The 13,608-nt window shown below is 42.4% G+C and overlaps 1 protein-coding gene across 3 annotated transcripts in view; it reads right to left on the reverse strand.

Annotated features, from left to right (window-relative positions):
- Positions 1 to 4,343, reverse strand: part of LOC311041080 (peripheral plasma membrane protein CASK-like) — a 125,187-nt gene extending 120,844 nt beyond the window's left edge. For all 3 annotated transcript variants that reach the window (XR_014600345.1, XM_084051524.1, XM_084051523.1), the window contains exon 1: positions 3,359 to 4,343. Coding sequence is in view for 2 of the 3 variants with exons in the window: in XM_084051524.1 (XP_083907650.1) it covers positions 3,359 to 3,417 (59 nt within the window). In the remaining variant the exon portion in view is untranslated. The remainder of the gene's footprint in view (positions 1 to 3,358) is intronic.
- Positions 4,344 to 13,608: the final 9,265 nt, after the last annotated feature.

The following is a 13,608-nucleotide window of genomic DNA, read 5'->3' on the forward strand; positions in this document are numbered from 1 at the left end:
CACATTTCCACACAATAAAGTTGATACCACATGATACCTAACCAGGCTTGACTGAACACCATTCAATCTCCTCAGGCAGTTGTAGCATGTAGCCTAACAGTATGTCGGCTCGACGCCGGCAGATTTTATATGGCTTGCTTCCTAAAATGTATTATTTATGGGCCTCCAGTAATAGTCACGCGGAATTCACACATTATGTTTTTTTGGAGCGTTTTGAAATTAACCTAGAAAGATAGACTATTTCTCTGTATAATTTGTAACGATTCCTAACTTGATGCTTGATCCTTGTGTTGTTTTGTTCTTAAGATGTGAAAGAACTGCTATTTTGTATTGTATTTTATTTTATTATTATTTTTTGTAGAGAACTTCTCACACCTGGTTACATTTGCCTACACTACCATTTGAATAACATACAATTTATTGGACTGTAAATATAATTGCAATGTAGTGGAAGCAGGTGAAAAAAGGCAAAAAAAAAAAAAAATTCACAACACAGAAGAGTGGTTTACATTTGGCTACACTGTCCAACAAAAGACTACTGATAATGCACTTTAGTTAAATGAAATTGTTGTAATGCGATGCCTTTGTATGTGATGTTGTTATGTTTCCAAAGGTAAAGTAAGACATGACATGCAGTTAGCCTATAGGTATTTTACTTTGTTCAATATGGCCGTCCTTTGAAAAAGGTTTGATCACATGGCCTAGTCGAGTGGTTCCCAAACGTTTTACCTCGAGACCCAAAAGAGAAATGAAGAAGAGGAAACAGAAAAAAAAAAGATATTTACTGGCGACCCATAAAGAATTGACATGGGACATGTCAATACAGTAAATGCCAATGGACAATCCCTTCATCCGCCTGACACACATCATATAAGGACAACAGGGGGCGACCATATATGACCCTGTATGCCTGGGATTGTCCACCGGTTTCAAGTTCTATGTCCAGGGTCTAAGGTTGGGATCCGGAACCTGAGCAATCAGAGGCACCAGATCCAATATTGAGGAACCGGAATCGGTTTTATCACACTGTCAGAGCTGGTATGTGGACTTCACGTCTGCTATACAATTACAACACCAGTGGTTCTCAAACTTTATCATTTCAAAGACCAACCATAACTCTGAGGCCACGTTTACACGGTAACGATCAGAACAGAATATGTCAAAGTGCCGTTGCACTTCCTTTTTATTCTGCGATTACACACAGAGAGACAACACTGATTGAAAACGCTGTAGTGTGCATTCCAGGTGGCTATGTGGCGGTGTGACGCGTTGCCAGATAGACCAGTCACGCATGCGTAGAGCCACTTCAGTTCTACTTCCTATCACGGCTGTTTGTTTACACAATGTAATAGCATACGCAGCGAGAGTTGACTTGAGCCATGACGTCACGCGTTTTGCGGTTTCCTCCGTATTGCCTGTTTACAAGGAGACGTGAGGCGGAGTGTTTTCAAAGATTTCCACTCTGGAAGGGGGTTTCACTTTTTTGCGTTTTCAACCCCCGAAAATGCTGTTGCCGTCTAAATGGAAGTCACGTCGGATGTTTTATTTTGCCGTTTTCTCTAGAGACCGATCATCTAAACGGGGCCTGAGAGTGTGCAACTAAGAGTGTGCAACTCTTACGAGGCCTGAGAGTGTGCAAATAAGAGTGTGCAACTCTTACGAGGCCTGAGAGTGTGCAACTAACAGTGTGCAACTCTTACGAGGCCTGAGAGTGTGCAACTATGAATGTGCAACTCCTACGGGGCCTGGGAGTATAGGAATCGTGAAAGGGAACCGTTAAGGAATGGGACCGTTGAGAGAGAATCGTTAAGGAACCGGAATCGTTCGAATCCAATGGATCCAAGCCCTACGAAAGCCAAAATGTCCTTGAGCAAGACGCTAAACCCCTAACTGCTCCCGATGAGCAGGTTGGTGCCTTGCATGGTTTCCTCCCTCATCGGTGTATGAATGTGTGTGTGAATGTAATGCACAATCATTGTAAAGCGCCTTGGATAAAGGCACTATATAAATGCACCATTTACTATAGGTGTGCTAAGCACTACAGCAATTATCCCCCATCCTGCTGAAAGCGGCCATGGTGCACGACTGCACGTATATACAGTACGTAGATGTACATGCACAGACATTTAAAGCTAGGATAAGTGATATTTGTGTTGTTTGACTTTTTTTTTGTTAAAATGTTAAAGTACTAGGCCTATATTCTGATAGTATTCATTGCTGTAGAGCATTTGTTCAGTAACAGGGGTTCCACCCATCTCTCCAGCTCTTTAATACACAGAAAATATTATTTTAGGTGGGTTGCACATTTTCAACCAATCAGGAGAGAGTACCCATTTCAGCTCATTACTTTGTGTCATCACTTCTAATTTCACTTATTTATCCCATAACCTGTATGAGTTCTCTCTCTCCTGATTAGATAAAGTTGGTATCCTGACCTGTTCATTAATGAGCTGGGGAGACAGGGAGACCCCTGTTACTTAACAAACACTCTATAGCAAATGATTACTATGAGACTATACAGTTATTTAACACTTATTTTTAACAAAGGAATATCACTTACCCTACAGTCAAGGGTCCCAATTTGGGGGTTTGAAAATATAGTCCCCCTAGACCATAATTCAGTCAGTCAACATTTGTAATCAAAACAGCTCTTATAGGGCCTACCCGCCAAGTCTTATGAGCAATAACAATTAAAAACAGAACACAATTAATTGATGTGTATTATTTAAATTCCCATGCACTGACGGACACCAGGCATCAGAGAGACCTCACAATGCCTACACCCGTGAAATCCTGAGTTTATTTAGTTCTGAAGAGTGTACAAAGTGGAACCAAATTGACCCTTATGGATACATTTGTACCCTCTCAAGAGTTGAATTAACACCGTTTATTAAGACGCTATTTCCCCCATAGGCCTTAAGAATGTGACAGTCAGCATCCATCCAAGCAAATGCAAGGCTCCTTATGCCTCTTATTATGGATCTATGGTGACAAACCACACACACACACACACACACACACACACACACACACACACACACACACACACACACACACAAACACACACACACACACACACACACACACACACACCACACAACGTGTGTGCATAAATACTTACATACATACATATATATATATATATATATATATATATATATATATATATATATATATATATATATATATATATAGCCTACATACATACATACATACATACATACATACATACATACATACATGCATACATGCACACACACACACACACACACACACACACACACACACACACACACACACATATATACATACATACATACATGTATGGTCATGCAGAGGGGACAGTGCCACTACTTACTTGCCGATCACCTCACACAGCTCGTACACATCCTCAAACAGCACGTCGTCATCCGCCATGGTGCTGATGATGGAGCCAGACGACACTGATGATGATGATGCTGCCGCTGCTGCTCAGCCACACAAACACCCACACAGGGGGGAGATTAATCCCTTCTTCTGGCCGAGGGGCCTAATCTGTGGCCCCCCCCCACCTTCCTTGTAGCTCAGATATACAATGGGACCAGAAAGAATGACTAATAACACTCCCTAGGTATTTGAAATTCCACGGTCTCCTCCTCATCTAAGGGGGGGGACCCGGGCAAGCCGTCCGGACCCCAGGAGCGAGCTTCAAACAGCGGGGGGCTATAGACACGCTCCTCTCCTCTTCTTCTTCCTCCTCCTCCCCCTCCTCCTCCTCCTCGGCCCCACCTTCTCCTCCCTCCGTCACCTCTTCTTCTTCTTCGGTGTGGGGGTATAGTTGCTAGCCCCGCTCCGGCTAGCGGCTAAGCGTTAACACGGCGGAGGAGGAGGAGCGGCGGCTATAGCGTCAGCAAGCAGCAGCATAAGGCGCCCGGCGGGGCGTGGATGGAGGACACACACTGACGCCGCTCTGCCCTCCGATGCTCACCGCCGTCAAAAACGCTGCAAAATGGTCGGTGTTTGTAGCTGTGGGCTTCTCCTTGCACCGTTATATCGCTGCCCCCCTCACGTGCGTGTGTGCGTGTGTGTGTGTGTGTGAGTATGTGTGTGTGCGTGTGAGTGAGAGCGCGCGCGTGCGTGCACGCCCAGTGTATATTATCCCACAGATATGGCTTTATAAATTCCCCCCGCGCGCCGCCACTCGTGCGTCTTTCCGCCTCAGCTTCCCGACGCTCCTCCTAAGATGCTTTTTTTTTGGCCTCCATGTTGAAGACAATGCATTATGTTTATGGCTATTATTCCGTCATTATATCGCATGTTATTTCCATTTTCCTCCACACGGACGGACGGGGCGGCTTCAGTTCGCTCCTCCGCTTCGTTTTCTCCTCCTGCCGCTCCACTCGCGCTGCTCCTGGCTCCTCCCTCCCTCCTCCTCATCACTGTGAGGAGTGAAACTGGCTCGCTCGGAGCCGTAATGGCGGCTCACGCGCCCAGCGTTGCCATGTTTTGTGAGAGAAATAAGCAGGCAGGTCTATGAAAACAAGCCCAAAAGAAGCAACTAAGTCCTCCTGACATCACTCGTTCATGCCCTGGGCCTTGAAGTAATTTCTCTGTGGAGAATAACATTGGGTCATCATCTTAGAATCGTCTCATATAAGAATCGTTGTCCAAAAATAAGTAAACTGTCCCGGCGATATCAGGGAGGTGGCTCTGTATCGTTCACTCATATTTGATGGCCGCCACTACCAAGTGACACATGTTGACGCCCCCTTTTGGATTTCTTGCCAGGCCATTAAATAGGCCACATGAGCACTTTTACACAACGTGACGCGATGTGATGCGTTATGAGCATGTAGATCTGCTATTTTCGAAAGTAAATCTTGAAGAATTGAAAAAAAAAAGAAGAATATTTTTTAAACATTTTAACAACACAAATCTTGCATGGGGGGTCCCTGGCATAAAATAAATTCAGATGGGGGTCCTCCAAGACAAATACATAATTTTGGGAGTCCTTGACTTGTTTGAGAACCACTGGTCACAAACATTAGGAAACAAGCCCAAATAAGCGACTACACTTTAGAAACAAGGCCAAATAAGCAACTACTCTTTAGAAACAAGCCCAAATAAGCACTTTAGAAACAAGCCCAAATAAGCAACTACACTTTAGAAACAAGTTCAATTAAGCACTTTAGAAACAAGCGCAAATAAGCAACTACACTTTAGAAACAAGCCCAAATAAGCAACTACACTTTAGAAACAAGTCCAAATAAACACTTTAGAAACAAGCCCAAATTAGCACTTTAGAAACAAGCCCAAATAAGCAACTACACTTTAGAAACAAGCCCAAATAAGCACTTTAGAAACAAGCCCAAATAAGCAACTACACTTTAGAAACAAGCTATAAAAAAAACGCAATAAATAAAAAACAATCATTTATAACTAAGCAACTTTACAGAAAAAGAAGGACAAAGTTGCTTATAATAAGTGGACATGGCAACGTTGCTCCTGAGCCAACATGGTGGCCTCGGCGGCTCCGTGCGGCTGCAGTTTCCTTCTTAATCCGCTCTCGCGTCATCGTCATCATCGTCCAGTGTGTCCCGTCCTGCGCATGCGCCCGGCCATCAGACCCTTCATCGCCTTACGTCAGCCTTTTCCCTCTTCTTCATCCATCCCCATAGAGCATTGGTTCTCATCCTGTGGGTTGGGACCCTCAGGGGGGTCCCACTCCCCACATAATTTTTTGGGGTCCCCAGAATGACAGTGAAGACGACAATTTAAGGACTTTTAAGACTTTTTTTGATACCTCAACAAAAAAAAAGAAAAAGATCATTACTGCATCAAAAGTAATCAACAAACTATACTATACGCTTTAAATTGTCGATCTGCTATTTTCAGCAAAGGCTTGAGGTGTAATGCTGGGGTGCATTTGTTCATGTTTTCTGATTGGTTAGGTGAGTATATTTACATGAAAAGAACATGAAAAACGTTTATGCAAGCACCGAAAAAAAAATATTATTGAGGGTTCGAGGCCTACAGGCTCGAAACCTCTTTGAAACTGTTGGCTTTCCTCTTCCGCCGTTTTTGCAGTTCTGGCCTAACCACGTGGTCACTTTTTACGAAACTCGGCAATATGGTAGAGGGCTATGCCAAACGGCTAAGACACGAAACTCACAACTATTGGCCAGGGGGTGGCGCTATAGCACTCAGTTGACTTTGAACAGGTACAACTCGTGCCCTGTTTGACCTACAGACATGAAACTTCGATACACACATGATGCGTCTCCTCATGCCTAACAACTTTCACACTCTGACTTTTGACCTCTGACCTTTAGATCTCCCACCATTTTGAATGATATGAAAAGTAGTTAAAATCAAACTCCTCCTGGGATTTTTTTGCAATCTGCTCGAAACTTTCTACACATGAACTTTGGACCTATTCCGTGATTCCCGTGGATTTTTTGTGAAAACATTAAGCTTTTATGAGCCAATGAATATTGTAGTTTTATGACAATTACTCATCTGCCCCTAACACATACGTGCAGACTCACATTTGTTTGAAACTTTACAGTAATGTAGAGGGTCCAGTAAGCTCCGCCCTTAGATTTTCCGCCATTTTGAGCAGTTTGAAAAACACTTAAACCTGTGTTTCTGCAGTGATTTTTGAGCAATTTGCGCGAAAAGTTCTACACATGTACTTTGGACTTATGCCGACAAAATGTTAGTCGCTGATTTTCCATAAATGAAAGAATTAAGCTTTTATGAGCCAATGAATATTGCAGTTTTATGACAATTATTCATCTGCGCCTAACACATACATGCAGACTCACATTTGTTTGAAACTTTGCAGTAATGTAGAGGGTCATTCCAAATATCACTGAAACCAATCTTACTCCAATTGGCCAAAGGGGGGCCCTATAGCAATTTTTTTGAAATGCAAACTCACAAACACTTTGACCAGTAAGCTCTGCCCTTAGATTGTCTGCACTTTTGAGCAGGATTTTTGATCAATTTGCATGAAGTGTCATCTGTTTGAGCTCCTTTTTCACCAGTCCAGGTCTGTTGGTCTGCTTGTTTAACCATGGCTGCTTGTTTAACCATCTGCCTTGCAACCACAGGGTCACCGGTTCAAGTCCCACCTCATGCAGACTTTATTTCAATTGCATTCCACACATCATAACTGTATCAATGGATACATGTGCAATTGTTAAAGATAACATGAAATGCTTATTTGAGAGTAGTTATTTTCAATGGACAAAGTACTTCATAGTGAAAATAGCCGATCTACAATCTCACAACTTTTTTGGATAGCAACGCTTTGTGAGCTTGAAGATCGGCTACTTTCACTGGTTTTGTTACCGAGGAGACATCACATTTCTCTATTGGTATTGTAGAGGCCTGGCTTCATTTTTTTTAAAAAGCGTCTTTGGATTCTCCTTTCTCACTGATTAAGTTTGTGGATCGAATAGCTCAATCAGTAAAGTGTTAGCCTCTTGTTCTGAAGGTCCCGGGTTCAAACCCCACTCTATGCAGGTTACATTTAAATTGCATTGTACAAAACATGATCCTGTTAATTAAGGTATGTGCAATTTAAAAAAAAATAACGTTTTTTTGAGAGTAGTTGTTTTTTATGTATGACATACTTTCTTGTGAAAATAGCCGATCTACAATCTCACAACTTTTCAGATAGCAACGCGTTGTGAGCTTGTAGATCGACTATTTTCACTAGTTTCCATTCCGAGGAGACTAAAAAATCTTTATTGGTAAATGTTTTGTGAACCAGTGATCTAGAGTAGTTAGCGAAACGGAGGCTTGGTGCATAACGGACGGAAAAACGTATAGATATCAACAGACACCATCAGGGAGTCCATATCTCTAGCTCAATGAGAAGAGAGGTAGCCTGTGAGTCCATACTGTATGTCGCTGGTTTGACCCTGTCCCCAACAATGTGTTGAGGTGATCATCATTTGGAATTCTTAGTTTTACAAATAGTGTTTCTTGAGGTTAGGTTTAGGCGTTGTTTTACTGAGGTTAAGGTTAGTGAGGGTGGGTGTAGAAAATAGTCATCTAGTCAGCAACCTTCCCCCTATTCCCATGGATTGGATCCACCCCTCTCACCTGCTCTCACTCATCACCAATTGCACACAGCCATTGACCATTACCATGTGCACGGAACAGCGAAGCCTGTTTTTCGATTTTACCAAATCTCAGCTGTTTATTAGCGTTTTTGTGTAAAAGAATGTCGCCATGGTTACGGGGCTGCCCAGCTGTTGGATTGCCCCGCGAGCTATGGGACGAACTGCCTCCCGGGTTGCCAGATCATGTGCGCATATCCCCCCACGGATGCGTCGACCGGGTATGGACTAGTGTTAATTAATGCATATGCAATTTTCAAAGATAACATGAAATGCCTTTTTGAGAGTAGTTATTTTCAATGTATACCCTATTTCCTTGTGAAAATAGACGATCTACATACAAGCTCACAACTTTTTGGATAGCAACGCTTTGTGAGCTTGTAGATCGGCTACTTTCACTAGTTTTGGTAGAGAGGAGACATCACATTTCTCTATTGATAAATGCTTTGTGAACCACTGATCTTAGTTTTAGTGAAACAGGGGCTCGGTTCATGGCAGAAGGCAAGAGTCTATGATCTTCAACAGACACCGTCAGGCTGGATGAAGCCTTAGCTTAATCACTAGTGTGACAGTGAGACCGAAGGTTGAACGTTCCATTCCTGTCTATGGCCATGGGTTGAGGTGTCCATAGGCGGCTTTCCATATACATGGCCTCACCCTACCCCACACCACACCGCCCACTTGGCCTAGCTCACGTCTGAGCTAGGCCAAGCTGGGCCACGTGCACAGGTGATTTGCATTTGTATACAGGACAGTTGGCCACTCACCTACATTCCATTGTTAGGCAAAAATGTACATTACTAATGAGTGTGAATGACCAGAGTCTGCTACTCATACCTGTGGATTTGAGCAGGGGTACTTTTGTGAAATGGAAACGGTAGATATTTTGATGCGGTGTGGTGTAGTGTGGTGTGGTGCTTAAGCTGCAATGGAAAGGGGGCTCATGAGTGAGGTCCTTAACCCTGGATTGCTAGCCACCACCCCTCAGCACTCTGCTCAGCTATTGAGAATGCTCAACCGGGACAAAAATGAGTGTTTTAGAGATATTTGTCGCCAGCAGCGTAACAAGGAAACTGTGGGCCCCGACGCGGAGTGGTCACCGTGGGCCCTCAGATTTGTGTTTCAAAATGTCTCAAAATATTTCAAAATATCCCGCATTTGATTTCGAGATTACAACACGCACCTCGATGCGACACGTTGTGAGCTTGTACATCGGCTATTTTCAAATAGCCGATGTATACAGTAGGCCTATTAATATTGTAGGTTTAAAGTGCTCTATAGTAGCTTCTTTTGGGCTTGTTCTCCTAGACCTGGTTGCTTATTTCTCTCTAAATCTGGCAACACTGTACATTTACTGGTGGAGTACTGTACTTACAGTAAGTACAATTTTGAGCCGCCATACTTTTCTTGAGCATTTCCCATGTTCTTTTATACACCTTTTCTACTCCATTACATCTCAGAAGCAAATATTGTACTATTTTTTACTCCACTAAAGTCATTTGGAAGCTTTAATTACTACTACTATTATTACCTGTATACATTTTTACAGGTCACAAGTAGGCCTGAATACTCCCTTTTTCCCCTTTGTTTCCAACAATGTTTTTTTTTTATTGTATCAAAAGATAAATAAAAAAAGAAAACATCTGAAATAAAAACTAAACAACTATTATTATTAAACACTAAATCATTTGGGTGTGGCCAGTCAGATTCCGGGGTGGACCGTGCCACACGAGTGTATAAGCGTTGCCAGATTTTATAAGCAACCCGGTTTTATGAAAACAAGCCTGCGATTTTCAAAAAGAGATGGAGAAAGAAAATCCAGAAAATAATTTGGGGGTAATTTTTGAATCATTTTTTGAAACATTTTAACAGCACACATCTTGTAGTTATATGGGAAGTTATATTGTTGCTCTTGGGTAGAAACCTCTTATCTCCATATTTTAACTTCTCAGGTTGTTTTTGCAAATGATTGCCCTAGCCTCATACGTCTACTCTACAGTGTCACACAAAAGTATCAAAAGTAGCAGATCTACGAGCTTGTAGATCAGCTACTTTTGGTATTTTTTAATTCCTGAAAAGTACGTTTTGGACATGAGGTTTCCACCCGACAGAGACCATACTATATTGTTGCTATTGAGCAGAAACCACTTATCTCCGTATTTTAACTTTTCAAGTATTTGTTTTTTGCTAATTATTGCCCTATCGTCATACTACAGGCTACAGCGTCAGACAAAGGTATCAAAAAGAGCCAATCTACTGATTGATTGATTGATTGATTGAATACTTTATTAGCAGTTTGCAAAACATCATATATACAGTTATAAAACAAAACAAAAATATGTACAGTAAACAGTTCGCGGTGGGGGGGGGGGGGGGGGGGGGCAGTTTCGAATTGCAGCCACCTGCTCTTTTAGAGTGGTTTGAAGCTTGCAGCTTGCAGCTTTGCAGCTATACAAGCTCAAAACATGGCTCAAAACGCGTCGGATTAAAGACAGATATTATGCTTTGTTGTGTGCCAGTGTGGTGCTACACAAATAGCCGATCTACAAGCTCACAATGCGTTGCAGCTTCTAGCTCTGCTATTTTCGGCGCAAAGCAAGGGCAGAAATTCCAACCACAGAAATTCGCCTTTGTTTTCAAATCGGGCTTATTTGCATTCGGCCGAATTGTTAATGGGTGGCCATTAAAAAATGGTTTCCCCGTCAAACCGGTTATTTTGCCCCCCACCAGCGGCTGCTGTTTTCTGTAAGTCTTCGTTTTCTGTAAGTCTTCACAAGGTTACCACACACTGTTGCTGGTATGTTGGCCCATTCCTCCACGCAAGATCTCACCCCGTAGGATCATTTTTATTTTTTATTTTTTTTAAGAACGGTGAGCAAAAATCCCAGAACCACACGGGGGGACCTAGTGAATGACCTGCAGAGACCTGGGACCTAAGTAACAAAGGCTACCATCAGTAACACACTACGCCGCCAGGGACTCAAATCCTGTAGTGCCAGACGTGTCCCCCTGCTTAAGCCAGTAGATGTCCAGGCCCGTCTGAGGTTTGCTAGAGAGCATTTGGATGATCCAGAAGAGGATTGGGAGAATGTCATATGGTCAAATTAAACCAAAATAGAACTTTTTGGTAGAAACTCAACTTCTTGTGTTTGGAGGAGAAAGAATGCTGAGTTGCAACCAAAGAACACCATACCTACTGTGAAGCATGGGGGTGGAAACATAATGCTTTATTTTTCTGCAAAGGGACCAGGACGACTGATCCGTGTAAAGGGAATAATGAATGGGGCCATGTATCGTGAGATTTTGAGTGAAAACCTCCTTCCATCAGCAAGGGCATTGAAGATGAAACGTGGCTAGGTCTTTCAGCATGACCATGATCCCAAACACACTGCCCGGGCAACGAAGCAGTGGCTTCGTAAGAAGCATTTCAAGGTCCTGGAGTGGCCTAGCCAGTCTCCAGATCTCAACCCCATAGAAAATCTTTGGAGGGAGTTGAAAGTCTTTGTTGCCCAGCGGCAGCCCCAAAACATCACTGCTCTAGAGGAGATCTGCATGGAGGAATGGGCCAACATACCAGCAACAGTGTGTGGTAACCTTGTGAAGACTTACAGAAAACGTTTGACCTCTGTCATTGCCAACAAAGGGTATATAACAAAGTATTGAGATGAACTTTTGTTATTGACCAAATACTTATTTTCCTCATAATTTGCAAATAAATTCTTTAAAAATCAGACAATGTGATTTTCTGGATTTTCCCCCCTAATTTTGTCTCTCATAGTTGATGTATAACTATGATGAAAATTACAGGCATCTCTCATCTTTTTAAGTGGGAGAACTTGCACAATGGTGGCTGACTAAATACTTTTTTGCTCCACTGTATCACCCTCCCTGACCGGCAGTGGTGGAAAGTAACTAAGTACTGTACTTAAGTACAATTTTGAGGTACTTTAACTTTACTGGAGTATTTTCAAATGTCAATACTTTAACTTCTACTCTACATCTGGGGGCAAATATTGTACTTTTACTCCACTACAATTATTTGAAAACTTTAGTTACTAGTTGCTTTGTAGATTTTGATTATTATTACAAAACATACATTACCCACTTTAGCCCTATTTAAACTTTGGCTATTTGAAAATAGCCGACGTTGTGAGCTTGTAGATTTGCTATTTTCAAAATATTTAATTCGTTTTAGTACATAATGATACCTTGTGAAACGGGACATTCTGCATAATGAGTATTTTTTTACTTTTTCGTCATAGTTTTAGTCGAGGAAAGGAGCACTGGTCCGTGGTGGGCCACTGGTTGAGAACCATGCAGGCTCAGGCTGGGTGGTGTAATGACATCAGGTGCCGCTAGAGGGTGCGATGCTCCTGTGGCAGAGCCCTGCAGTTTGTCCAGACAGCCTTCCCATTGGTAGAGCTATCGATGGAAGCGATTGGCTGATGATGTGGTCATCGCATGTACTTGCAACACGCACACACACACACACACACACACACACACACACACACACACACACACACACACACACACACACACACACACACACACACACACACACACACACACACACACACACACACACACACACACACACACACACACACACACACACACACACTCCCACCCACACACACACACACACACACACACACACACACACACACACACACACACACTCCCACCCACACACACACACACACACACACACACACACACACACACACACACACAAACACACACACAAACACATTGCGAAGACACCTTTTTCTTTACCATCAAACAAGGATTTCTCTTGTGAGGACATACATAGTCTACATACATGCTTGCATGTATGCATGCATGCATGCATGCATGCATGCATACATGTACTGCACAGCTGTGGACTTTCGGGTAAGGGTATCGCTGAGGACAGAAGCAAAACTTAAAAAATAAAATAGAGATAAATCAATCAAAAATAAATAAAGCAACAAAGTGAGATAGCCTCCCCCAACAGTGAGAGAGTGAAACTGGAAGAGTGCAGTAGTTTCCATAGTAACAGGGAGCTAGGGGCGTGGTTGTGGTCATGAAACCAGCAGACACATGCACACACACACACACACACACACACATGTGCACGCACACACATACATACACGCACGCACGCACGCACGCACACACAGAGTAGGGATATTCACTATTTTCTTAGAGATTATTCTATCCATTACTTTTTTGATTAATCAAATCATCAAGAAGCACGTTTTTATTTCGTTTTTTTCATTTTATGTATCGATAAATCAATCCAAAACATATCTAAGTGATTTTGTTCTAATAATAGCTTAAATTGATGAACCACGTAAGCGCTATGTTATACTTTATTGTAGAATAGTATTGCACAAAAACGGCAGAAATGGTCGAGCTTGTAGATCTGCTATTTTGACAATTGATTTTATTTATTTATTTTAATTAAATAGATTTGTTGGATTAAGTGTTCCACCCCTACAAAGAGTAGAGA

Source organism: Gymnoscopelus microlampas (assembly GCF_963454915.1).
Source record: "Gymnoscopelus microlampas genome assembly, chromosome: 24".
In the NCBI taxonomy this organism is placed as follows: Eukaryota; Metazoa; Chordata; class Actinopteri; order Myctophiformes; family Myctophidae; genus Gymnoscopelus; species Gymnoscopelus microlampas.